This window comes from Eucalyptus grandis, chromosome 3 (genome assembly GCF_016545825.1).
Source record: "Eucalyptus grandis isolate ANBG69807.140 chromosome 3, ASM1654582v1, whole genome shotgun sequence".
NCBI lineage: Eukaryota > Viridiplantae > Streptophyta > Magnoliopsida > Myrtales > Myrtaceae > Eucalyptus > Eucalyptus grandis.
Window position 1 is genome coordinate 33,668,934 of NC_052614.1, and position 27,615 is coordinate 33,696,548.

Genomic DNA, 27,615 nt, shown 5'->3' on the forward strand with positions numbered 1-27,615 from the left:
GCATCATAACTTATCATTAATATCTTTTGGATATCTTCTTCATTTTTAAATTACACACACAAAAATGAACCTATAATCTCAGGAGTGACAACTACATCATAGTTAGAGGTGTCAAAATGGGTCATTGACCAATTTATGTTTAAATGGATCATTAATGGGTCAAGCTTTATCTTCTAAAACACTTATAATGGGTTTTACAAATAAAGAGAGAGATATATGGGTCTTAAATGGGTTAGTTCTGCACCCATTTATCAACCCATTAAAATTGAACCCATTTATTTTCATCTAAAACCTCACAATCTCTCTCTTCTCTTTTTAACTTTACAAAAATATTTATAAAAAAAAAAAAAATCGAAATTATATTTATTTATTTTTTCTTTCTTCTTCCTGCGGTTGCCAGCGCACGGCGATGGTTGGTGATCGGCCGGGCGAGCCTCGAGCTCGAGCTCGTCGAATCGGGCGAGGCCGCCAACACCCGGCAAGACTCGAACTTGTCGGCATCGGATGAGGCTCGAGCCTTGCTAGATCGACGAGGGCTAGCTCAAGCTCGCGACACCGGCGAGCCTCGAGCTCGCTAAATGCGGCGAGGCGGAGGCCTCGCGATGTTCGGCAAGGCTTGAGCCTCGGCGATTTGGCGAGCCTTGAGCTTGTCGGTGTCGACGAGCCGGGTGAGCTCAAGGCTCGCCGGCCATCATCATGGCCAGTGGCTAGCCAAAGAAGAAGAAAAGAAAAAGAAAAATTATATTTAAAAAATAAAATAAAAATAATTAAATTTTTATTTTAAAAATAATCATTTTAAAAATTATAAAAAAATTTCCATTAAATTTGTATTGTATAAAACTATTTTAGCAATACCAATTTTAAAAAATAATATATATATATATATATATATATATATATATATATAAGAAATAAGCTGGAAGTATTTTAGTAATATAATCTTTAAAAAAAAAAAAACATGGGAATAAGTTTTTAAATATAAAAATATTTTATTAATATGGGTTGGGTCGGGTATGGGTTGGGCATGGGTCGGGTCGGGTATGGGTAAAAAAAAAAATTACATTAGGCATAAATGGATTAATGGGTCAATTTGAGTCTGATCATTAATGATCCGACCCATCCGTTTAACAGCTCTAATCATAGTACTCCATAGAAATGTGTAAAGCCTTCGTATGCATGGGTCTTCCGCAGGGAAATCATCATCCACAAAAGAGATTTGATCTTTCAGTAGAATGGATCCAACAAACTTTCCAATTGACTGTCATCTATGGATTCTGAAACATGGACTTTATTAAGCACAACAATGCATTCGTATGCTTGTCAGAGGATTTGAATAGGTCAAGAAGAGAGATTTGAGTCGGTATCTTCCTCAGTTGGTTCACTACATCGAAATAGCTCAGAGGATTTGAATAGGTCAAGAAGAGAGATTTGAGTCGGTATCTTCCTCAGTTGGTTCACTACATCGAACTAGCTCATTTTCACCCGCTTCTACAGACAGTCCCAACCCAACGCTCATTAAGTAGAGCCCTCTTCCGAAGCTTCATGTTGGAGCATGTACTCCTGAAAACGATGCCTTTAACTTTTTAGAAGATTGACAACATCTTTTGCCCAGCTCCGAGGAGGCAAAATTTTCAGACAGTATGGGAATGGAGATTTGGCATTCCTCAGTTGCCTAGTAAATATTATAGAAAGATAGTTATCGATAAGGGATGAGCGATCATTCCTGAACGCTTTTGACTCCTACAGCCACAAATGAGAGTGATTTTGCCAATGCCACCCATGTCATAAATTGTTCAGGTACTAGTGTCCAGCAATCCAACAATCTTCATCATATGATCATCCATTCCGATCAAAGTCTCAGGAAAATCTCCCCGAAAACCTTGTTATAACTCACTCAGATCCGTTTCAACAACTATTCTTACAAATTCTCCTGGATACCTATCAAAAAACAACACATAAGAAATTAGACGGTTCTACAGAATCCCATTGGAGGGAATCGCCATTATCGGCAACATGTCACAAAAGGATTATAAACAAATCATGCTTCGATTCTACCTTTAAGGAGGATTACGGCAGCAAGATCTAATCGACAAGCTTTGATGGAGATGAAATTACACACCCATTAGCGATTTTCTCTGATTCCCATCCTTGGGAGAAGCTGACATCTCTGAGCGCCCGTTGCCCTGCCTCCACATCCCTCTGCTCGAAGCCAATCTTGATATGGATGATTCCTAATTCTTTTTCTTCTAAGTCCAATTCTTTTTTTATTCAATTTAGGTTCTAAACTTGAAAAACTCCACTTTGTACAATTGTTCCATTAAAATTTTTAACACCATTGGTTCATGTCATCGTACTTTATGTTAACTTGACGTTAAATATGCCATACTGATACCTGCATGGCAAATGTATAATTTTCACATCATCTCTTTCGGCCTAAAAGGAAAGGAAAAAGAAAAGTAGAAAAAAATACTTGTCGACTAAGAGAATGGTGTGACAATTTACATTATTATTTTGATTTAATAAACATTGACGTGGCAATCTGTGTTAGCAAAATGCATATACTACGGCATATGTTTATATGGAACAATTTTTTAAAAGTTCGAAAATTAAATTGAACGAAAAAATGATTTGGAGACATCCTTGAATGTTGAAAAAAAACTAGAGGGACTTCGTCATCATTCCTTTCAAGCTATGCTTGGCAAAACAAAGAGGCCTTTTATAAGTATCGTATTGATTAAATGCATTATAATGCTGAATTGTAAAAAGTCAAATCATTAGACATGTTTTTTTTTTTTTTAAGTGGTTAATCAATGTTTGACAATCATCACAATCATAAACACGAGTTTTAGCATTCCGCTACGTTATACCATGGCTGCGTTTGGTTCAGTCTTAGGCATGGGTTTTGGAGAAATGCAAATTGCGTTTGGTAAAACAGTATTTGCAAAGTTATTTTGGTGTAAATGGTGTTTGGCAAATCTTTTTCTATAAATGGCTTTCGAATTTAATTTCTCTTTTTTATTAAAAAAATATTAAACTATATGCCGACTCCAGTGAACGTAAGGGTAGTTTTGGAACAATGAGAAATAAAACTGAAAAAATAAAAAATTTATGATAATAGTTTTGAAAAAAAAAAAAAAAGTAGTTTCAGCATTTGGCTTGAAAGCCCAAAACTGATCTATATTAGCATTGGGTTTTCAGCTTTTTTAAGGTCAATAGAAAGCTCCTTAGATAGGTTTCCCAAACACTCAGAGTATTTTTTTCAAGGGGTTTTGGAAAGCCTATTGAGAAAACTGAATCAAACATACCCTAACAACAAATGGTAACCAAACGGGATTGAACAATCAACAAGCTACGAAAGAATCAAGCTTTAGTTATATGAAAGTACGTGCTAGTGAAAGCTGAAACATGTGCTTTTTGAGACATATGTAACGATAGTCTGCACGTTAGCAACAACTCCAGCACACCGAACTCTCTTTCCCTCTAGTTTTAAGGCCTTCTTCATCTTCCTTTTCTCTTTTTCCTCGGAAAATGATTTCTCCTTCCTTTTTTGTTTTCAGTGAAATGATTCTCTCTCCCCACAGAACGAATGATGTGCTTTACTTGCTTTTACCTCAAAATTTGAATGGTAAGTTGGCAAGAAAGAAGAGAAGACTTGGGAGCATGGAGAGCTTTTCTGTGAATTGGGAGCGACAAGACTGTGTAAAAGGGAGGAGGATCGTACTACTACTTGGAACAACAAGAATATATTGGGGCATAAATCTTTTTATCCTACTTTATGTCGTGATTTTCTTTGCCCGTCACATGGCTCGCATACTTATTGCTTTATCTTGAGGCTCGCGACAAGGCACAAGATAAGGATCAGGAGTAGTCAATGGAAAAGCATTTCTCGTCTTGAATGCTATGTATGATGCTGCAACGTGTTGTGACATAGAAGAAGTTTAGATTTTGGTAGGGAAATCATTAAGTAGGATGATATCTTTTGCCATTCTAATGTGCATTTTCTTTTTTTGGATAGATAAAATGGTGATGGAGGGCGGTCCACGCTAGCAATCCTCTTTGAAGGTCATCATAAGGATTTCAAATCCTTCCGAATAGTTAGATCAGCCCGTAATTACTCCTTATCACCCATGATAAAAAAATTCAAGGTTGGCAAGTCCATCATGGCAATCTTATTGAGGTATGAGTAAGAGAACTTCTCCTTGTTAAATTTTACGTTAACTTGACCTCGAAATGCAACGTAAGCTCTAAAACCTGGACGATAATTTTTTTTATATTGTAAAGTATCACATTGATACGAGTTTAAGATTTCAGAATTCCCTACTTTTAAAGTTATTTTATTCTGAGACAGGCCTCGTTTGCTTCGAATATTAGTCACATTCTTACACACGACCCGGGCAAGTGCCAAGAAAATATAAAACAGTCCTAACGAATAACATCCACAACCCAAATTAAAAACAATTAAGTGTCAAGAAACTAAAATCACTCGAATTGAGGTCATGGTTTTTTCATATGACTAATTATAATTGCTTCTTGATCAATATAGATGATCTAGATGTAACCCAGTATATCTTTAGAACTTAGATAATCATGTAGAATAATGGTACTCCGAGTTCATCGCAAACGTGAGTTACAAACTATAATAACGAATATGAAATTTTACATATTAAAAACCTTAAATGCTCAGTTATTTTTGTTTTTTGGTTAAGCATGTGAATAATCTAGTACATTCAGAATTTATACATTCGTAAATGTAGAAACTTCTCATATAACTGTTCTATCTAAAAATAGTTCTTTTAATTCTTCTAATCTACCCAATGCAAAAGGTAGCTCCTCCAAGTTCTTACGGTTCCTCTAGTCCAAGGAAACGAGGCTCTTGACCATTCCGATAGGAGAGTGAATTAGTTCCAATTTGGAAAGGTCGACAGGTCAAGAGCGCACCCTGAATATGCACAACCAATAGGCATGATAACACTTAGCTGCTTTGCCACATAGAGTAGTGAAGAAATTTAGGATTTAGCTATCGAAAACAAGTGGAGCTCGAAATAACGAGAAGAGGATATGCTTGTCCATCTTATTATGACTGAACTCCATCCTCCCCAATACTTTGACGTTGTGCTCCATGACAAATTAAGGACGACTAAATTTCTTAGATGAAAAATGTTTGTGACAAGAGATGTAGGGCAACTCTACCAAAAAAGCCATCTTAATTCCAATAGTAATTTCTTACAATCTCCAATAAAATGCACACCTCTTGCTATAAAGAACCTTTAATTCTGCAAAAAATTGGAGACATTGAAAACTCGCTACTGACATTCACATTCACCTTCACCTTTCGTCATGGCCCCGATCGATCTGCTAGAAAAGAAAGAGCTAACGAAAAGCAAGTTCATTTCAATTCCCATAAAGTTGCTGAGTTGGAATCCCATTATAAAGGTAGCTTCAAAACTATTCTTTCTATAGCGCTTGCTTTCGCTTAGCCCTTTAACCAGGGCTTTCGATCAATTTTGCATTTTTGACACCCTTGGTCAACTATTTCATCTGTGCCGTCTCTTTCAAAACAAATGGCACAAACCTTTTTTGGAACCCTACAAGCAAAGCACCAGTTATCGTAGTATTGCATCATATGCTAAGAGAAAAAGGTTCAGGCCAACACAATATGTATAACATGTTACTTCGACACATTTCCTCACATATGAACCTTTACACATGGAATTACATTTGAACATAACCACATCGCCTAGACAACTTCAGACCGCAAAACAAGCACAATGAAAACAGCAATAGATGTCATGACGAACACAAGGAGTGCCAAGATTAGAACTTGTGACCCCTTCTGATGTCATTTTAGACAATTTTTTTCCCTTTGAAGATTAAGCTGTTAAAAGCAACCCAATAATATATAGTACAAAACCAATTAAAAGAAACTAATTATCTACTTTCTCATAATATGGCGATGATAAAGGGTCTGTTTGGTAAAGATGTGGCTTTATTTTAGTTGTTCATGTTATGACCGTGCGGTGAAGCATTGAAATTTACGTGCTTGGAATATACATGTTTTAAAGCTGCAACATCCCTTTTTCATTTCCAGATTCTTTAGATTTACCACAAGAAATTTTTCGTAAGGGTATTTAGAAGAGAGGGGAAGAGAAATATCCCTAGAAAAAGCAGCATTCTTGCCATTACGGGATTTAATAGGTAAGAAGTAACAAATGACAACAGATGTTACATGCTGAAGTAAACGAGAACAAAAGCTAAGAGTGCAGGGAAAAATAGATAGTAGGTTACCTTATCTGGTTCTAATACTTTCAAAGCTTCCTCAAAGATCCGTAGACCAGTTCTCCAAGCACACTACATAACAAGATCTCTTAATTGACTATATCCCTTATTCACCGCCTTGACGGTATATTTTCAGCACTGCCATATGCATACAACATACTCACCAAGATCTCTTAATTGATTATATCCTCTAATCACCACTCATATGATATCTAAGCTTTAGTTCTTCAACCAAATTGAATATGCACCACAGTCCCCAGCAAATTTTCTATCCATGCCAATGAAAAATCAAGCAGTGCGTCATAACTTATCCTCAATATCTTTTGGACATCTCTTTGAGACTCTTTTTTTAAATTTTTAGGCACTTCCCATCTTTTCTTGTTGGATTATACAAACAAATATGAACCTATGACCTCAAGGGCTAAAGGAAGTCTTTCTAGATTTATCTTAAAAGGCACCTTCCTCGAGTTCATACTTGTAGTGTAATCCAAATTTCACCTTAATTAAGCATAGCTTCGTATCCAGACGTGACGATGATCTTACTTCCCAGCATAAACCAATTTCGTTCTCTGGTCATAGCATGTAGATGATGCTTATGATCCACATCATCGAGAAGAATGATCGATCGTTTAATGAATATCTGGAAGGAAGCTGCGATGCGCGAATCCTCCGAAGGTGAATATGATTTTGCCAATGCCACCCATGCCGTATATTCCAATTGCTCGGGTACCAGTAGTATCCAGCAATCCCATAATCTTCTTCATATGATCATCAATTCCAACCAAAAGCTCAGGAACATCTACTTGAAAACCTTGTCGAATCTCAGTCAGAACCGTTTTAACAACTATTCTTACAAATTCTCCTTGGTGCCTATCAAACAACAACACACAATAAATTAAAGGATTCCACAGAATCCCATTGGACGAAATCGCCATATAAGCAACATATCGCAAAAGGATTATAAACAAACTATATTTCGATTCTACTAATGAGGAATCTGGGATTACAGCAGAAAGATCTCATTGAAAGAAAGACAACAAGTGTAAATGGAGATGAAATTACATACCCGTTAGCGATTTTCTCCGATTCCCATCCTTTCAAGATGCTGAGATCTCTAAGCCCCTGCTGCCCTGCCTCCACCTCCCTTTGCTCAAAGCACATCTCGTGTGAACAGAAGGCCCTGTCGAACTCGACTCTGTGAAAGAAGGGTATGACCACGTGTCCCGCGCTCTTCCTGTTCTTCGTCATCTGAACAAGTTCGCAGAGGCGCCGTTTGCTGGCAGCGTAGCTCTCAGAGAGGATGGGGATCGAAACCTCGGACCCCGCCACTTGAGGCTGCGAGCTGAACTGGCTGCTCATCGGCAGGTGCTCGGCTTCGCTGAACACGGAGATTGGCACGGTCAGTGCCGCGTCGACGAGTCCAATGTAGAGGTGATCGGCGATACCCTTGCGAGTATCCAAACCTCTAAAGCTCAAGAACATGACACACTCATGCTCTGTTGACCCCCGACAGCTCCGACCTTCGCCAGAGCTCGTGCTGTCGGCGTTCATCATGCTCTCGAGCAAAGAAGCGTCCGAAACTTGGTGGACGTTGCATTTGGTCGGCGGCTCTGGGTTTTTCCCAGAGACCTTTCGGTTCACTCTCTGTTTGGAGAAGAACCCTAGCGTTGGAACCACCGGTGGGGTGAGCTCTGGAATGAGGGGTAATATATACTACAAAAAGCTCGCCCTAAATGATTTTTTTTTCTTTTTTTTAGCATTTTCTCCATGGATCCATTTCTAATTGGAATAATGATATGTATGACCCTTAACTTTTTCTTCAAATTCGATATTGCCCTATTTTTCCCCCTTTAGTCCTCGATCTTCAAAAACTTCACTTAATGTAATCCTTCCATTAAAATTATAACATCGTTAGCTAGGTGATGTTAAATTCGTCATATTGCTGCCCGCGCGATTTGCGTGTGGTTTCCACATCATCTCTCTTGACCCAAAAGCAAAAGAAAGAAAGAGAGGGGAAGACAATTTATTGACTTAAGAGAATGGTGTGATAGTTTACATTACTTTTTTGGTATAATAAACGTTGACGTGGCGGTCCACGTTAAAAAAAATGCACATACTGTGGGATATGTTTAACATAAAAACTATAAAACGAACTAGAATTCAAGGATTAGATTAACCAAAAAAAGGTTCGGAGATAGCACCGAATCTTGAAAAAAAAAAGTTCAAGCACCGCCCATGTTTTTATCCCCTTTAAGTTATGCCTATTTGGCAAAATAAGGAGGCCTTTTATGAGTACTGTGTAGATTAAATGCACTATAAGCGTTGAACTGTAAAAATTCATTCGTTTGACACGTTCCCAATTTTAAGTGGTAAATCAATTTGACTCATTTGGTAATCATCACAATCAAAATATCAAGTTTTAGTAGTTCCACTACATTGTTCTATTGATCATAGATGGTAACCAAATGAGATTGAACAATGAACGGAACTATGAAAGAATTAAGTTCAAGTTATATGAAAGCATGTCTGTCATTGGATAGACAAATGAAAATTAATTCTTTTCACTATACCCATAACACAAGAATCAAACTGAAAATCAAAACACATGTTGTTTTAGACAAATGGAATAATAGTCTGTAACATTTTACCCACCGACCAATCGATCCTCAACATTTTATTTTGATAATCAGGTCATGACATTTTATTTATTTAATCCATCATAAAAAAAAATAGTGTGATTGTTGTATGTTAGCAACAATTCTAGTACACTTGTCTCCCTAGTTTGAAGGCCTTCTTCATCTTCCTTTCTTTCCTTAGAAAGATCTCATCTTCCTTTTTTTGTTCTTAGACAATGATTTTGTCTTCCTACGGAACGAATAATATCTCAACTTGCCTTTTTCTCAAAATTTGAATGCCGTGAGCTGGAAAGAAAGAAGAAAAGTTGCATTTTCTCAAAATTTCAATGCTATGAGCTGGAAAGAAAGAAGAAAAGTTGCTTTTTCTCAAAATTTGAATGCTGTGAGCTGAAAAGAAAGAAGATAAGATGCTTTTCCAATGAGCCAAAAGACATCAAAGATGGACTTAGTTTCACATGCATGAACAATTCTTAACATAGTTTCAACAACTAAGAATCTAGAGTTTTGCCATGCCTAGACTACACTCATTCTCCAAGAAGCAAGAAGATCAAATAGTATTGAATTTAGCAATTTTACTTTTTAACTTGATTTGGACAACCAAACCTCAACCTACTTGAGTGTTGGATCTTTGAGACTCTTGGTGAAGAAAATTGAGAGAAAATAATTGAAGTGTAATGGTGAGAGGGGTTCGGCCAAGAGGAGGAGGGGGGGAGGGGGAGAGAGAGATGCCAACCCCTTTTAATCTCTATTTTGCATGTTGATTGTCAAGTGTGATAATCATCAAGAACATTTGGTTCATCCTTGCTTGTCGTTTAACACTTGTGATAATCCTTGAAGACATTTGGCTTGCTTCACTAGATACTTGTCTTTCATGAGAAGGTTAAGTTGTCAGGATTAGTGAACAATTGTCCACTTTCATGCATAATTTGCATTGTTATTTTTGAATTTTAGAATAATTGAATTACCAATAACGGCCCTCTCTGTCTAATTCCAAAGATCACTTATGTGAACATGTCCTTAATGTCACATTGGTAGGATTAACATGCACAATGTATCTCTTGATTTTCTAAAGTCATGAAATCAATGGAGACAAGAAATATGTATCTTCACGACACAAATTATTGGTATTTCCCAAGCCCCAATCGCATCCAATAGCACATGCAGTGTTTAGCCCACAATTTTTTACGAAATAATCTCTTAATCTCGCAAAAGAATTATACATGCAAATCTTACCACAAGATTTAATCAACTTCAACATTAAAAATTATTGGTGTAATTGCACGATCAAGAACAATGAGATAACCCACGTAAACCACTTGTTTGAAACAATGCTTCAATATTTCTTCTTAATCAACTTTGGATAGACTGGAAAAACCCCACAATCCAACATGTGTGTGTGTATAAGCCAAGAGTGACTGAGTCCAAAGCAGAAAACCAACACAGAGCAAAAATTGGAAATAAAGTCCAAAATTGAGACTTTCCTTTTTATTCTTCTGATCCGCAACATGGTGCAGAATATGCTTAAAGATAAGCCACACAAAAGTCCAAATTCGATCGGCAAAATTATGCCCAAGTTGACTGACCGAATTTTTGTCCAATTAAAGTTCACATTAGACTTTCTAATACTAGTCCAAAAACAATCCAAATGTAAATTTGTTATAGTATTTCTTTCTCTATTATCTTGGTAGATTCCAATTTGACCATCAAGAAAGATCCAATTGAACATTATCGCCAAAACAAGAAATATGTATCTTCATGACACAAATTCGATTGTTGGGTCAAGATTCGTATATAATGTTCAAACTCAAGATATATTTTAACAATCTCCACCTTAGCTCAACGATGAGCCAAGTCACAATCGCTTTGCCAAAAAAAAAAAAAAAAACTCCGTTGCCATTCTCCCATAACCCCTAATACGCTCAACCACCATACATATTTTCCAAGTCCAAGCCTCGCTTGAACTTTGCCATAACCGAGAACCTCATCATAATACCAAGTCGACATACATCTTTAACTGCTTCGCAAAGATTTTCCATTGCATTCTCATTAATTGTAGATAAAACAAAACCATTGTTGCATCCATATCTTTCAAGACATAGCATGCGTACCTTGTTAATATCAACAGTTACAGCAACCGTTAGTTCTATAAGTTCTACCTTACTATGAACACCAGCTATATCGATTACTTCACTAGTACCATTACCTCAAGAGTTTCTAGTTGCACTCTACCTCAAGCTGAACACCGTTTAGATCCGTAAAAATACTGCTAAAATCACTCCTAGCTAGAAGTACGAGAGATTTGTCAATCGTAACTTCTCTATTGATAACAGGTGAATTTAACTCCAGGCACCATAGCCGATAACCCCGCTCATCTCGTGCATAGCTTAGGAACATGTACTTTCTTATCATTCCATCAAGTTTACTATCACTCACTTGAACATAACATGGGTAATTAAATATTCTAAAAATAGAATAATCAACAACGTTACTTGACCGCACTTATTCGAGAGCTCGACATCCAATTGTGGTAAATGGGGATCCATTTATCAGGTAGCCTGTTGTACTAAACGCATATGCGAGGAATCTCTAGCCGTACCAACAGTAGGGAGCATTTTATGGGACGTCTCTAGTAATGTTTTGCTCATCAATTTTGCAACATGTTGTGGTCTAGTAACTATTCTATGGTGTCTCATTATGCTTTCCTTCATGCAAATTTATTTAACAGCATCGAGCAAAACTCCATGTTACTATTAATCCACACATGCTTGATCATTTTACCAGTCTCATTTTCAATCAAAGCTCTTGATTGCATGATCCTGACAATAGTATCAAACTTTTGCCTAAGCACAAACACCCACATCTTCATCAAGTAGTCATCAACAACTGTTAGCATATATTTGACACTTTTTCTTCAAGAAAACCACAACAATCTATGAACATTTAAGTAAATTGACTCTACAATTTCCATGGTTTCTTTGACAATCATATCGAAATGTACTTTTTCGTCGTTGATCTAAATCATAACATTTTCATACATTAAATTCATTAGCAACATAACCATATAGCGAATTTCTTTCACTTAAAACCTTCAGGTTTCTCTTGCTATTATGCTCCAAACGTATATGCCACAATTCAAACTCTCAAACAAATGTATTCAACATCTCCATGTTGAAGGCCGTCACTATCTCACCTTGAAGCTTGTACAAGCCACCGTGCTTGATTCTTTTCATTATCATCAAATCACCTCAAACAATTTTCAAAATTTCACATTCTAAAATATATTGATACCTAGCCGAATTTAGGGCACTTAAGGAAATTAAGTTCTTCTTCAACTCTAAAACATATCTCACTCCAATCAATATTCTCACGATACCATTTTACATTTTGATTCTAACATTACCCACATCGCATTCAGCGTTGTTCCCCAATTGTACTTTATTATTATCCATGCATTGATAAGTAGCAAACTAGTTTCTGTTTGATGTAGCATGAAAAGAACAACCAGAATCCATATCCATCCATCAAACGATGAATAATCAATGACAGACAAGACATAATTAACATTATTAGTTACAACCGCAACATTATTTGCCAAATCAACTATAATTCCCTTACCTTTATTATTCTTCAACTTAAGGTAATTCCTTTTAAGATGTCCTCTTTTACCACAACTCCAATAGACAACATCACTAAACCTAGACTAACTATGCCTATTCATATTAGTACTACTCCTGCTAATATGAGCTATAGATCTTCCTCTATTTTCACCTACTAAAGCAACAAATACAAGTTCACTAGATTCTCTTTTACAGATGTTCTGGCTCATAATCAAATCTCGAACCCCATCAAATGTCAAACTAGTAAACCTAGAGGAACTACTAATAGCAGTAACAATAGTGTTCCAACCATCAAGCAATGTGGACAATAGAATTAAAACACATACCTCATCTTTAACGTCGATCTCAACTAAACTTAGTTGACTAACAATCACATTAAATTCATTGATATGATATGCAACAGACGCCCCTTCGCTCATCTTCAAGTTATATAGACGTCGCATCAGATAGACCCTATTGATAGCAAATGACTTCTCATACATATCCAACAATGCTTTCATCAAATCAGCAGTGGTCTTCTCCTTCACGATATTAAACGCGACGTTATGAGTCAACGTCAGCCGAATAACACCCATAACTCGTCTATCAAGCAAATCTCAATCAATTTGCTTCATCATCTCTAGTTTCTCTCTAGACAATGGCAAGTACAGTTTTATTTGGTAGAGATAATATTCAATCTGCATTTTTCAAAAACCAAAATCCTTCCTATCAAATATTTCGATTCTCACTTTTCCTTCTTTTATCACCATTAATTTGCTTCAATTCAGCCAAGCTACCTATGATACCAATTGTTGCAAAAAACAAGCGATAATAGACAGAGTAAGAAAATAAATCAAATGTCAGATTTACGTAGTTTAGTCATCGAGATCTACGTCTGTGGGAAGAGCAGTGATGAATTCATTATAAATCAGGCGATACAACGAAAATTACACATTTGAGTCACTCAAACACTCATGGTGTTTCGTAAGCCCTAATTACACCCAATAACACATGTATTGTTTAACCCCACAATTCCTCATGAAATAATCTCTTAATCTTACGAAGGAATTATACACGTAAATCTTACCACAAGATTTAATCGACTTCAACACTAAAAATTCTTGGTGTAATTGCACGAACAAGAACAACGAGATAACCTACGTCAAGCACTCTAAAAATAGCGCTTCGATATTTCTTGTCAATCAACTTCAGAGAGATTGGAAAAATCCCACACTTCAATATATATAAGCCAAGAGTGATCGAGTCCAAAGCAGAAAACAACGTGGAGTAGAAATTGGAAACAAAGTCCAAAATCGAGCCTTTTTTTTGTTCTTCCCAATCCGCAACATGGTGCTTAATATGCCTAAAGATAAGCCACATGAAAGTTCAAATTCAATCGGCAAAATTATGCCCAAGTTGATTGATCGAATTTCTATCCAATTAGAGCTCACATCGGACTTTCCAATAATAGTCCAAAAACAATCCAAATATAAATATGTTATAGTATTTCCTTCTCTATTTTCTTGGCCAATTCCAATTTAGTGTCAAGAAAGATCCAATTGAACTTTATCACCAAAACAGGAAATATGTATCTTCATGGCACAAATTTGGATGTTCAAAAATAACAATTCACCTCAGGTCAAGATTCGTATATCAGGCTCAAACTTAAGACAAATTTTAACATAGTATCACCATTTCTTCTCTAACTGCATTCATTCCAACATTGATTCACAAACTCATTTTTGCATTGCTCGTCCCTTGAGCATAAACTATTACATCCGAACTCTGTAACTAATAATAATAATATCAAACTTCACGTGTTAATTATAATTATTGGAATAAGTAAGATTCAGGATGTCATAGGCTCCCAAAGGCTTTTGGGATGGCAAAGAGGGCAAGAATGAACCGAATTGCACAATGAACAAGAGGAGATCATGCCTTGGATATATGTGTGAAAATTAGAATTAACTCACTGACATAACAGCAACCTTTGCTTTGGAACTCCAAAGTTAAGCGTATTTAGGCAAGAGCACCACCAAGATGGGTGAACTCCTAAGAAAGTGCCTATCTATATGTCAAGGAGGTTTGATATGGGACAGGGCAAAGCGCACAATACCTCGAGTAACTTCAATCCAAGGGTCACATAACAACTCCTAAATCATACCTAATAGTTCAAATTTCACATAACTTTAAATTTATGCCCTAATTCTAAAATTTATTCCAATTAGATGAACAAAGGGCTTAAATTCTTATCAAGTGTTGCGAAATGGAATTAATCTAGCTTGGCAAGGCATCTATGCATAAGTTTTTCCTTTCTCTTTTTCTCTTTCTTTCCTTTCTTTTCATTTTTCGTGCTTCCTCCCTTCTCGATGCGCACTTTCCTTTTATATAAGTTGGATGTCCTCTTCTCTTCTTTTATTTGACTAGTCAATTCTTTTATTTAAATTTCAACCCCACATTTGACCGAGTCCAAAAATAGAATGAAGGTAAGTATTGGTAGTAGTCACAGCTACTAAAGCTTCGTGCCTATGGGCATGATTGCTTTCTCCTCTTTTCTCTATATTTGTGCTACATCATGACTTACATGGCCTTTCTTCTATTCTCTCCATCAACATTTGTTTCTCTTCTCTTACCGCCTCAAGCTCACAACCATGGTTGCGTCAGTTTTGAGCACATGGCCATAATGGTCAGAGCTTCGAACTCCCGTCTATAGCTACTATATGTACATACTCATGGCCCTAGATGCTTAATCTATAGTTTGCAACCACCATGACTATGGAGCTCAAGCTTGAGCCTAGAGTTGCGAGCTCGAGCTATAGCTATTTGAGCTTTGACGTCTTGTGGCCATGGTGGCCATTGCCACTCAAGCTTTGATGTCTCACTGTTATGGATGCTTGAGCTTGAGCTCTTGAATGCCATAGCTACTGCCCTAGATCCACAATCTCATTGTTAGAATAATATAAAATTGATTGTTGAAGATTTAAGCACATTGGTTATTGGGCTCTAGATTTAATTGTTAGTATTCTTCAAAATACCTTGATTTATAGTGGGTATAAAAAAAAGAACGAAAATGAATTTGTGAAGCATGATTTATAGCTGGTGCTCAAAGAAGATTAAAGACAAAAAAGGCTACAAGCATTTAATGAAGAAAACCTTTTTGTAGTATAAAGACAAAGAAGGCCAGAAAAACCCATTGGAGAGTTCTCCATGCTTGTCTTCATGTATTTATTGTGTATCTTTTCATTTGACTTTGTTTGTGTGCTTGTATCACTTTGTGGACTTTTTTGTTTTTCCTCGTTTAATGTTTGTCAAGCTGTGTACACGTCCAACCACTTTAAAAGGTTGTGGGCATCAAATTTGTAGCTACACCGAAGCAAAAAAGCATTTGCATTTCAATTACTTCTCCCTCTAGTCTTCATTTGTGCCTCATTCCAAATTTCCAGAGTTGCCATTATTTTTGGTTCCAACATTTGGTATCAAAGCTAGAAATGGCATCCACCAATTTTGTTCAATTGCAACTTCCAAAGTTGAGTGAAAGAATTTTAACAACTAGTCTGTCCAGATGAAGGTTCTATTCAAATCATAAGATTTGTGGAATCTGGTGGAAAACAACTACCTCGAAGTGGCTAATGTTGAAGCATTTAAGGCTTTAAGAAAGGAGGAGAAAGATTCTTTGGTGGAGTTTTAGAAGAAAGATCAAAAAACATTGTATGCAATTTGAAAAAATATCGAGTGCGAAGACTGTGAAAGAAGCATGGGATATTTTGCGAAACCCTTACAAAGGCGATGATCGTGTTCAACGAGTGCGGCTTCAAACACTTCGAGGCTATTTTGAGTCTTTAGCGTGATGATTTGAACCATCTAAGCATATTTTGGTCGTGTGCAAACCATCATTAACCAATTGAAGGTTAATGGTGAAGAACTCCAAGATATACAAGTTGTAGAAAAAATCTTGAGGTCTTTGACTGAAAAGTTTGATTACGTCATCGCAGTAATCGAGGAAGGGCAAGATGTATCAATCCTAACATTGGAGCGGTTGACAAGTTCATTGTGCTTGCATGAGCAAAGAATGAATCAAAAGTCCATTGGTTCAAATCTCAAGCAAGCATTGCAAAGCCAAGTTGCTTCATCAAGTCGAGGAGGCTATTAAGGCAGTCGAGGCCGTGGAGAAGGTCGAGGTATTGGAAAATATAAAACACTTGACAAATCAAAAGTCAAGTGGTTAAAGTGCAATAAATTCGAACATTACAAACCTGAATGCCAAGCAAAGGCAATGTATGAGCAAGCGGAACTCGCACATGCCACCAATGTTGAGGAATATATGGTGCTAACTTGTAAGAAGGATAACCCAAGCACCGTAGACACCAATATATGTCTAGCTGAAAGGAGTTATTCTCATAGTTGGATGAGATGGGTCTTGGCGAAGTCAACTTCGGAAATAAATAAAAATTCCTATGATGGGTAAAGATAACATTAATATCAAATCAAAAGACGGTATTAATGTTACTATTGTAGATGTTTACTTTGTGCCAAGACTTTTTTGGAATTTGCCAGGGCAACTTTCCAAAAAAGGCCTTGAAAATGGAGTTTGCACCATCAAAGGTGTCGATAACGAGTTGATCACGATGGTGCAAATGACGAAGGATCCAATGTTTCCCCTAACTCTTTAGACAAAGAGTCTCTCAAGTTTTCAAGCGATGATGAAAGAAAGCAATTGATCGTGACATATCTAGTCCAGGCATCTAAATTTCATAGACTAAAATTACTAGTCCAGAAAAAGATGGTGATCAACATGCCATTGATTGACTGTTCAGACCGTCCATGTGAAGGATGTCTCGTTGGGAAACAACATCAGACTCTTTTCTAGTTGAAAAGGCCAAAAGAGCAAAACAACTATTTGAGTTGGTACAAATAGACATACGTGGTCTTGTTCAAGTGAAGTCATTCAAACGGAAAAGGTACATGCTAATTTTTACTAGAAAAACTTGGGTATATTTATTGAGAGAGAAATCCAAAGCTTTTGGCAAGTTCAAAGAATTTAAAATTTATGTTGAAAAACATAATGGGTTTAATGTGAAGATGTTAAGATCAAATAAAGGGGAGAATTTCCCTCAAATGAATTTGACAAATATTATAAAATTCATGGAGTAAAATGTCAATTGACTAGTAACTATACTCCTCAGTAAAATGGTATAGCAAAAAGAAAGAATCGGATCATTTTGAAATGACAAGAAGTATGCTAAAAGCTAAAAATTTACCCAAGGAATTCTGGGCGTAAGCAATTGTGTGTGCTATGTATGTGCTAAATAGGTGTCCAACAAGGAAGGTTCTTGGAAGAACAGTAAAAGAGGCTTGGAGCAATAACAAGCTAGTCCTATGAGTATTTGAGTGTTTGGCATATCCCCACATACTAGATGACAGAAGGAAGAAATTTGATGATAAAATCAAAAAGTGCATCTTCATTAGCTATAGTCTAAGAAGCATCAACACTCGATACGTGTCGACACGTTTTGACACATAGTTAACTTTCCTCGACACATTTTGACACGTGAGTCTGGAATTTGGACACGCATGGAGGCAATTTTAAAAATTTATCAAGTGTCAAAATGTAAATATATAATTTTTTTAAATAATAATAAAAATAATGAAGTGAAAAGAAGAAGAATTCTTCTCAATCTCTCACAATCTCACTTCGGCATTCCCTCCCTGAACGATCAAACCCCCTCTTCTCACGCGCGTTACTCCTCTTGTTGGTGTTGCTCCGCCACCCTCGTGGCGTACCCCAATAGCCACCGCCACCGCCACCGCCATCGCCACCGCCTTCACCCCAAACCCTAACTCATCCTGACCCCGCCTTTACCTCTCGCAAGCGTCACCCCGACCCCGCCTCTGCCTTTCGCAAGCGTTGCTTCTTTTCAGTTCACAGTTCGTGTCGTTTCACTCATCTCAAGTTAGCTAGTTGCGTTATTCCACTTTCTTATTCAATATGGCATCTTGGGTCTTTATTAATTCGATTTGAGATTTGTTTTGCGAACCCTAAAGCTCATTTGTCGAGGGGGCTTTGGGTCGTTTTGGTTTCCTCTGTTCTGAATGATGAATAATTTTGTGTGTTTACTCATCACCATGAAGCCGTGCTTTGGCCTCCCGATGGCTTGCCCTCATTGCTTGCCCGTCTTCATCTACCTCAAGCTCGCGAAGATTCTCGAGGTACCTCGGTTTCCTTCTCATTTGATTTTCTCGTTGGCAATGCTTGCTTGCTCATTGGTTTTCCCGCTTTTTTTTTTTTTTTCTTGTAATGGATGAACGAGTCGGAGGGGCACTGGTTGGAGAGAAAAGTCCTTATTTTTAGCCATCAATGTCGCATTCCTATGAAAATTGGGTACGATGATGGAATTCATTCGATGAGTAGGGGTAAAGCCAGTTAATGCCCAGCTTGATAGCCAAGTGGCTACAAATGTGTTCTTCGAGTTTTTGCATTGATCAAAAGGTTCGCTAGATTTGTGATTTCAATACCCCTTTTTTTTAGTTTTTTTTTTGGCTGGATGTTGCTCGACCAAATCTGTTTTAGGAGCGAATTTAGCATTTATAGAGTGACTAGGAAATCGGGTTTGCCCCCCTTCTCTCTCTCAACTTCAGCGATTTGAAGTGCCCTGCTTTTTGAATTTGCCTGCTCTGGTTTGGCTCCTGGTGGTATTTTGTTTCTCTTCCATTGAAGCTATTATGGTTCGTTGAACGCGTAATCCTTTGTAAACATAGGAAGGGCGATGAAGATAATGTGAGGATACACTACGATGTCTTCGAAGATTTTCTAGTTTCTTCGTCTTGTCTATTTGCCAACTAAGACAGTTATTGATTTTATGGCTAAAAGCTCTTACTAAGAATCCAAGTCATATGCTTATTAAGTATACTTACACCAATTTATTTGCTTGTCTAAGTGTGGAGAGAACCCTTTTGTTTGTTTGGTTAAGAAACTTGCAATTTTTTTTTCTTTCACAAGGGATCTTCATCTTTATAGTTGAAGATCGTAAAATCTGAGTTCAATTTGTTAATATGTTATTGGGTCGTTGATTTCTGCTGATAATTTGTTTTTATGGATGTGCCTATGATGATATATATTTATTTTTGCTTTTTTGTCATTACATTTACCTATAGTATATATTAAATTTAAAGTTCTTGTAACGATATTTTTTGTAGAATATCTTCAAGTATGGCTAGTAGCACCTACATCTAACAATGAAATTGTAAAACAACTATTTATGGAGATATGTTACTAAGTTAATCATAGCAATGTGGGGGAAACTTGTCTTGGAAATATAATTTTTGTCAAGAATATTTTAAGAGTGAGAAGCCATTTGTTGATAATAAATGGAAAAGGAATATTAAAATGCACAGAAGTAGAAAAAAAGAGGAGCTTTTAAAGATAGAAAGATTAGAGGAATGGGTCAATACTAAATTAATGAATATTGCGCCTATAAATGTACTTTTGCCCATTTCTAGTTTTTTAATTAGTGGTGGTGGTGGTAGAATAGATTCATTTTTTAACTCCAAAAAAAAGGAAGATTGGAAGTGGAAGTGGCAAATCACTTGAAAATGCTTTCAATATGACTCAACGGAAATATTTAGATTGTGAAATTATTAGAATATTCTATTCGGCGAGCTTGTTGTTTAATCTTGCAAAGAACTGTTATTTTCAATCTACTTTCACTCATGCCACTAATCATAATATTGAGGGGTATGTACCAGTAAAATATAATTTGTCGATAACCAATTTGCTGCAAAAATAGAGGCAAATATGAATAAGTTTTGTGTACCTATTAGAAGCATGTAGAGGGAGAATGGTATAAGTATTGTCAGTGATGGATAAAATGACTCACAAAGGAAACCGCTTATTAATTTTATGGTGGTGTCGGATGAATAACCAACGTTTATAGAATCGGGTGATTGTTCGAGAGAAACAAATAATATGCATTTCATTTTCAACTTATTGAAAGAATTTATTAATGAAATTGGGCATGATAATGTGATCCAAGTAATTACAGATAATAATTCAAATTGTAAGGGTGCAAGAAAATTCATTGAGTAAGAATTTTCATCCATTATTTGAACGCCTTGTGTGGCACATAACCTTAATCTAGCTTTGAAGAACATATGTATCGCAAAAATTTGGAGACCAATCAAGTAGCTTGTGAGGAATGTAGTTGGATTTTGGATATTATTAAAGAAGTTATGCAAATCAAACATTTTATTATAAACCATTCCATAAGATTAGCAATATACGATAAGTTTATTAGCTTGAAGTTGCTTTTCATAATGGATGCATATTTTGTTTTGATAATTGTGATGCTTAGGAGATTCAAGTTAATAAAAAGTAGTCTTCAAAATACGGTGTAACAAATGAAATATCTATTGAGATGATAATCAAGGGAGTTTGTCAAGGACAAGGTGTTGGATGATTTTGGTAGGATTTGATTATATACTTTCTCTCACAGCTTCTATTTATGGTATGCTTAGAATTTGTGACACCGACTAGTTTTGTCTTCACTTAGTTTATGAGATGTGGAATTCAATGATTGACAAAATGAGCAAAGCTATATATACACATGAAATGAAAAGGTTAGATGAAGAGTCCACATTTTAGAGGTGGTTCATATAATTCATGTGGATCATTGAACAAAGAATAACACTCCACTTCATTGCTTGGCACATGCCTTAAATCCTAGGTAATTTCTAAAATTAAATGAGAATAAGATAATATTACTTTATTAGTTATTCTTTTTTAACATGATAACATAATACTCATCTTAATTACTATGGTTTTCTATTTTTATTTTATTTTATTAAATAAGGTACTATGGTGATCAATGGCTCAATGAACATCCTACCCGAGTTTCTCCGTACAAGAATAAGGAGATCAATCAAGAAAGACTAAAATTCTTTAGGAAATACTTTTCTAACTTGGATCAACGCAATAAGGTGAATTTGGAGTATGTAGATTTTATGAGCAAAAATGTGAATTTTAGAGATTTTGATTTCCTTCAAAATCGGTATTCTATAAATCCTAAGGTTTGGTGGGTTAATCATGATATATGTACACCTATATTTCAAAGTATAGCCTTAAAGCTTCTTGCATAACCTTCTTCTTCATCATGTGCTTAGAAAAATTGAAGTACTTGCTCCTTGTGCACTTTTAAGAAGAAATAAGATGATCCCAAAATGTGTAGAAGATCCGATTCTCATTCACAGCAACCTTAGTCTTCTATCAAGAAAAAACTCACAATATGCAAAAGGAGAGGCCAAGATGTGAGATATTGGCGGAGATGCATTTGACACGTTTGAAGATATTAAAGTGCCTGAAGTTGCAAGTCTTTCACTTAATGAGCCAAAAATGGAGTTTGTTGTTTTTTTAGAAGAAGTGAATAATATAGATGAATGACTTCTTGTTATATTTAATGGTGAAATATAGATTTTTTTGCTTATTGCAAAATATTAAAGTTAATAGTGGAATGTGGATCTTTTTTTTTCCCTCCAAATTTTATGGATTATTGCAATGGAATGTAGTTAAATTTGTCAAATTGAAACAATGTATGATATTATTTTACAAAAAAAAAAAAAAAAAAAAAAACAATGTATGATATTAACAAATGTTGGATAAATATTTTTCGTGTAAATTCATTCTACGCTTATTGTGAATTTAAATGATAATTTATCATTTTACATTTAAAATACAATATATCAAAATTCTTCATTTTTTAGAAATGATAAGTCGACGTGTCATGTCACATGTCACATGTTGGTGTTAGTGTCAGTGCTATGTAAGCTATAGTGACACAGCTAAAGTTCATAAGCTCTATAAACCAATCACTGAAAAGGTAATTATTAACAAGGATGTCCAGTTTTTAGAAGATGAAGCCTAGGATTAGAACCAAAAAAGTGATTGAAAAAATATTAGCATCTTCGACTAGTGGAAAAACCTCCACCATTAATGATGAATCTATGGTAAATTTGAACCATTAGAGGTAGATATCGAAAAACCTCCACCATCTTCGACTAGTGGAAGATCTTCTCCATCATCTTCAACTAGTGGTGCATTGTCTTTATCAACAATAGCTTTAGAACCATCATTATGTTATTCACAACAATTATGAAAAACTCCAGCAAAATCAAGAATTAGTGGTCCCAATGACGACGATAATGATAGTGATAGTGGTAGAATCAATGATGAATCTATGGTAAATTTTTGTCTATTTACTGAATGTGACCTTGTATTCTATGATGAAACAACTATAGATGAGAAGTGGATATAAAGAATGGATGAAGAAATCTACTTCATTGTCACATGGATGCTAACATCTTTACTTATTAGTAAGAAGCCCACTGGTGTCGAGTTGGTGTACAAAACAAAGTACAAACCTAATGGTCAAGTGGACCATTACTAAGCCACACTGGTTGTAAAAGGCTACAAGCGAAAGATGGGTATTTATTATTTTGAAGTATGAGACCAATGGCCCGAAAGGATACTATTCGGATGATCTTAGCACTTGCAACTCAAAACCTTCGTAAGATCTATCAAACGGATATGAAATCAACATCTCTTAATGGTGTCCTTGAAGAGGAGGTATGTTGAGCAACCACAAGGTTATGAGAAGAAAGGGCATAAAAATCAAGTTTACAAGCTGAATAAAGCATTGTATGGGCCAAAACAAGCACCTCATGCTTGATACGCACAAATCGACACATGCATTTTAGAGCAGGATTTTCAAAGGTGCCCGTATGAGCATTCGCTGCATATTAAGTTAAATTCTAACGGTGACATAATAATTGTATGACTTGGAAGCTATGAACAAATGTTTGTCAAATTCAAGAAGGCTATGACTAGCCAATTTGAGATGATAGATTTGAGATTGATGTCCTATTTTCTTGGCCTTGAAGTGAAGCTGACAAATGATGGAATATGTATTTCAAGTAAATATATGCTGATGATATTTCGAAGCGAATCATTCAAACCAATTTGGACTCTTGTAATAGAACAATTGGAGTTGAAGAAAGAAGGCACCAGTGAACCGGTAAATTCCACTTATTCCAAAAGTATTGTTGACAACTTTAGATATTTGGATTCTACTAGGCTAGATATTACCTATAGAGTGGAAGTTATCAACAGGTTCATGAAAAAGCCATACCAATCACATTTATGGGCAGCAAAAAAAAAAAAAATATATGATATGTCGGTGGAACTTGTGGCCATGAAATTTTATATTCTTATCAGGACAATTTTAGTCTAGCAGGATACATAGATGGTGATTAGGCAAGTGATAATGAGAGTTGGCAAAGTAATTCTAGATTTCCGAGCAAAGTACAGCTCAAGTGCCAAAACTTGACACGAATAGACACTTAAAGTGTCAAAAGTTAAGAAAGTGATACTTAAGTGTCACTTTTTTTTAAAAGTGTGACACTTAAGTGCTATATCCAGCAAACCCTACCGGAAATTCTACGTGATAATTTTTATTATTATTTTCGTCTCGTGGCTCACGAAATGCTGACTCAACAAAAAAGTAAAAAACGACATCGTTTCTAAACGGATTTGAATGTTCATATAAAAATTAATTTAAATAAATTATAAAAATAAATAATAATTATTATTTTAATTTTTTTTTTTTTTTAAATGTGGGGAGAGGAGGCAACAGCTGATGGATGAGCCTTTGCCGCCGCCGCCTCCCCCGCCTTTGTCGGGAAGGGCCGGCGACCCGGCCGACTAACGACCTCGGCCGACTCTCCCCCTCTGTCGCCGCCCCTTCCCAACGGCGGCAAGGAGGCAGCGAGGGCCCACGAGCCCTCGCCATTGATTGGCCGGGGGCCGGCAGGACCGACCCTCTCCCCTCTCGCCGCCCCTTCCGGCAATGGCGGAGCGCGACAAGGGCTCGGCCCTCGGTCGTCTCCCCCCCCCCCCTTTTAAATATTTGTATTTGTATTTTTATATGTTGTAAATAAATTTAGTTTAAATTAAATTTAATTAATTTTTTATCACGTCAAAGACAAAATGACGTTGTTTTTGCATTTTCTAGCCACATTAGCGTGCAAAACGACATCATTTGCACTTACCTTGTCGGAAAATCGTAACATCAGCATTTTAGTCGAATTTTGGCCGAATTGGCACTTAAGTGATCCATTTTACTCGATTTGTGTCACTTTCCTAACTTTTGGCACTTAAGTATCCCTCCGTGCCAAATTTTGGCACTCCAGATGTCCGGCACTCCAAATTTGCCTTCTTTCTAGGATCAGAAGTAATTTCTTGGTCCTTAAAAAAACAACAAGTTGTTACATTCTCAACAATTGAAGGTGAATACACGGCGTTAGCTTCTGCAGCATGTCAAGCAACATGGCTTTGTAGGATGATGTGTGAATTGAAACATGAACAAATAAGTCCTACCAAAATGATTTGTGACAATAAGTTGGCTAATGCAGTAGCCAAGAATCCCGTCCAACACATCGACATATAAAAACAGTAGGAGTGCTAAAACTTTCATGCAACACTTACTTGAGTGCCAAAACTTTTTTTTTTGCTCACTTAAGTACTTCATTGAAAAAAATCGATTACTCGAGTGCCAATTCTGGCCAAATGTCCTACGTGAATTTTTATTTATTTGTATTTTGCTTCTTCTTTTTCTTGAGGGCTAGCGAAGGTCACCGGCGACCCTCGCCAACCACGGCTGCCTCACCCAAATTAGGTGAGGGTTGCTTCTCCCTTGGCTATGAAGGCCTTGGGCGAGGCCACGAGGCCCCTCGCTAGCCGTTAAGCAACCACAGGCTTTGGTCGCAAAGGCCTTAGGGGAGGCCATCAAGGCCACACTAATTGCTAGCAAGGTCACAATGACCCTTATCAACTATTGAGGGGCCACGGGCGACACCGTCCAGAGCAAGCGAGGGTCATCACAACCTCGCTAGTGATCGACGAGGCCCCGATAGCCTCACCAGGGCCATTGCTGCCAGATTTAGGTGAGGGCCACCTCACCCTCACCATGAAGGCCTTGAGTTAGGCCCTAATGGCCTCGCCGATTGCTAGCGGGCAAGGGTCGTTGTGACCTCACCCAGGGCCTTCGCGGTCTAGGGTGAGGCAGCCGCGACCAATGAGGGTCACCGCTGACCATAAAGAAAAATAATAAAATAATAAAATTCAAAAAATATAATAGTAATAATATTAAAACTATTGAAAAGTATATCAAAAAAATATTTTCTGGCGCCCACGTAAGCTTTTTCCGAGGGGGCAAATCGGCAATGGCACTCAATTATTCTATTCAAATTTATGACACTTAAGTGAGCCAAAAAAAGTTTTAATACTCAAGTGAATGCCATGCGAGAGTATTGGCACATGTACTGTTTTTACCCCACGCGTTGACATCAAGTATCGTTATCTTCATGAGTGAGTCAAAGTTATCTTCATGAGTGAGTCAAAGATTGTGAGATTGAACTTAATTTTTGCAGACCAAAGGGTCAAATTGCTGATATTTTGACAAAACCATTAAACGCGGATATGTTTGAAAATTAAAGACAATGCTCAATGTTGCTAAATTCAAAAATCAATTTTAAGGGAAGCTGCTAGAACAATATAAAATGATTGTTGAAGATTTGAGCATGTTGGTTACTAAGCCCTAGATTTGGTTGTTAGTATTCTTCGAAATGCCTTGATTTCTGGTGGGTGTCATAAGAAGAATGAAGATGAATCGGTGAAGCATGATTCATGGTAGGAGCTTTGAAGAAGATTGAAGACCAAAAGGCTGCAAGCATTTATTAAAGAAAACCTTCTGCAGCATGAAGACAAAGAAAGCTAGAAAAACTCAACGAAGAGTACTCCACGCTTGTCTTCATGTATTTATTGTGTGTCTTTTCATTTGATTTTATTTGTGTGCTCGTATCACGTTGTGGACTTTCTTGTTTTTTTCTTCATTTAATGTTTGTCGAGCTATGTCAACTGCTTTAAAAGGTTGGGGAGCCACAAATTTGAAGTTACACCGAAGAAAAAAAGCATTTGCATTTCAATTACTTCTCCATTTGGTCTTCATTTGTGCCTCGCTCTAAATTTCCGAAATTGCCATCATTTTTTGGTTCCAACACTTAGCGTTCTGGATGCTCAATCTAGAGTCTCATAGCAGCTCGAGCTGAAGCTGGCGACATCCATGGTTGCTTGGTCTTCGAGCTTGCGGCAAACTTGAGGCAGTGTCGTCAGGACGGCAATGTCTTTGGTGTCCGCTAGAGTATGATTTTTTCGTATCGTTTTATGATTATTTTTTAAATTCTGCTTATTCGACCACGTCAGTTTTTCTTCTGATTGCTAACGTAAATATTCGAAAAATAATATTTTTTTTCTTCGCTTGCTCTTGCTGGCCATTGATATCACTTGAAGGATCAAAGCAATCTTACTTGATGACTGATGACACCCGATGTACTTGACCAACTTCCCCAGAAATCTTTCAATTTTGCAAGACATGGGAGAAAACAACAGCACGGGGTCTAGGAAAACCATACAATCAAGCAGACAAAATACTAACAAACGGTAGCTTCTAGACCTCGGCAAAAAATTGGTAGGGTACCGGCTTCATTTACCTTCGTAAAGTTACATGAATCATCTTGACGAGGAAAATTGGTAATGGACGTGTATGACTCAACACAGCATTATCTCCGCAATACGATTGTTCTATCATCTCAGAACCAGATGATAGTTTTATGATACTGTTAAGAGCCTGTGGACGAGAAATGAAAAGAGATGCAGTAAGAGGTTTGCTATGTAAAATCCCCGTATTAACTTTCGAGCGAGTGGCATCGAGAACCATCCACGGTTTTTGATTGCTTCAAATCCACGAGTCCCCAAAGCTCAGGCAGGGTCTTGTAGTCTCGGGCCAGCATAGTTTTTAAAGTTCTTACATTCTCACAAATCAGATAAATTCTCAATTGACTCGCATCCTGAGATATCTAGAGATTATGATTCTTCGAGCCCTAGGATCTCCACAATTCACGACAATCTCTCACCACCAATTGCTCTATATATTCGATTTTTGAGTTGCATCATTCAATATATAGATTTTCGAAGTAAGAAACTTTCTGCAGGCTCTCGGTAT

General features: G+C 36.8%; 1 protein-coding gene across 1 annotated transcript; it reads right to left on the bottom strand.

Annotated features, from left to right (window-relative positions):
• Window positions 1-5,120: 5,120 nt before the first annotated feature.
• Window positions 5,121-7,951, bottom strand: LOC104437276 (disease resistance protein RPV1). Its single transcript, XM_010050194.3, has 2 exons — window positions 7,343-7,951; window positions 5,121-7,146 (listed from the first exon to the last, which is right to left on the bottom strand). Exons 1-2 carry the CDS (start codon window positions 7,828-7,830, stop codon window positions 6,906-6,908), a joined length of 729 nt encoding a protein of 242 aa, XP_010048496.3. The 5' UTR covers window positions 7,831-7,951; the 3' UTR covers window positions 5,121-6,905.
• Between the last annotated feature and the right edge of the window lie 19,664 nt (window positions 7,952-27,615).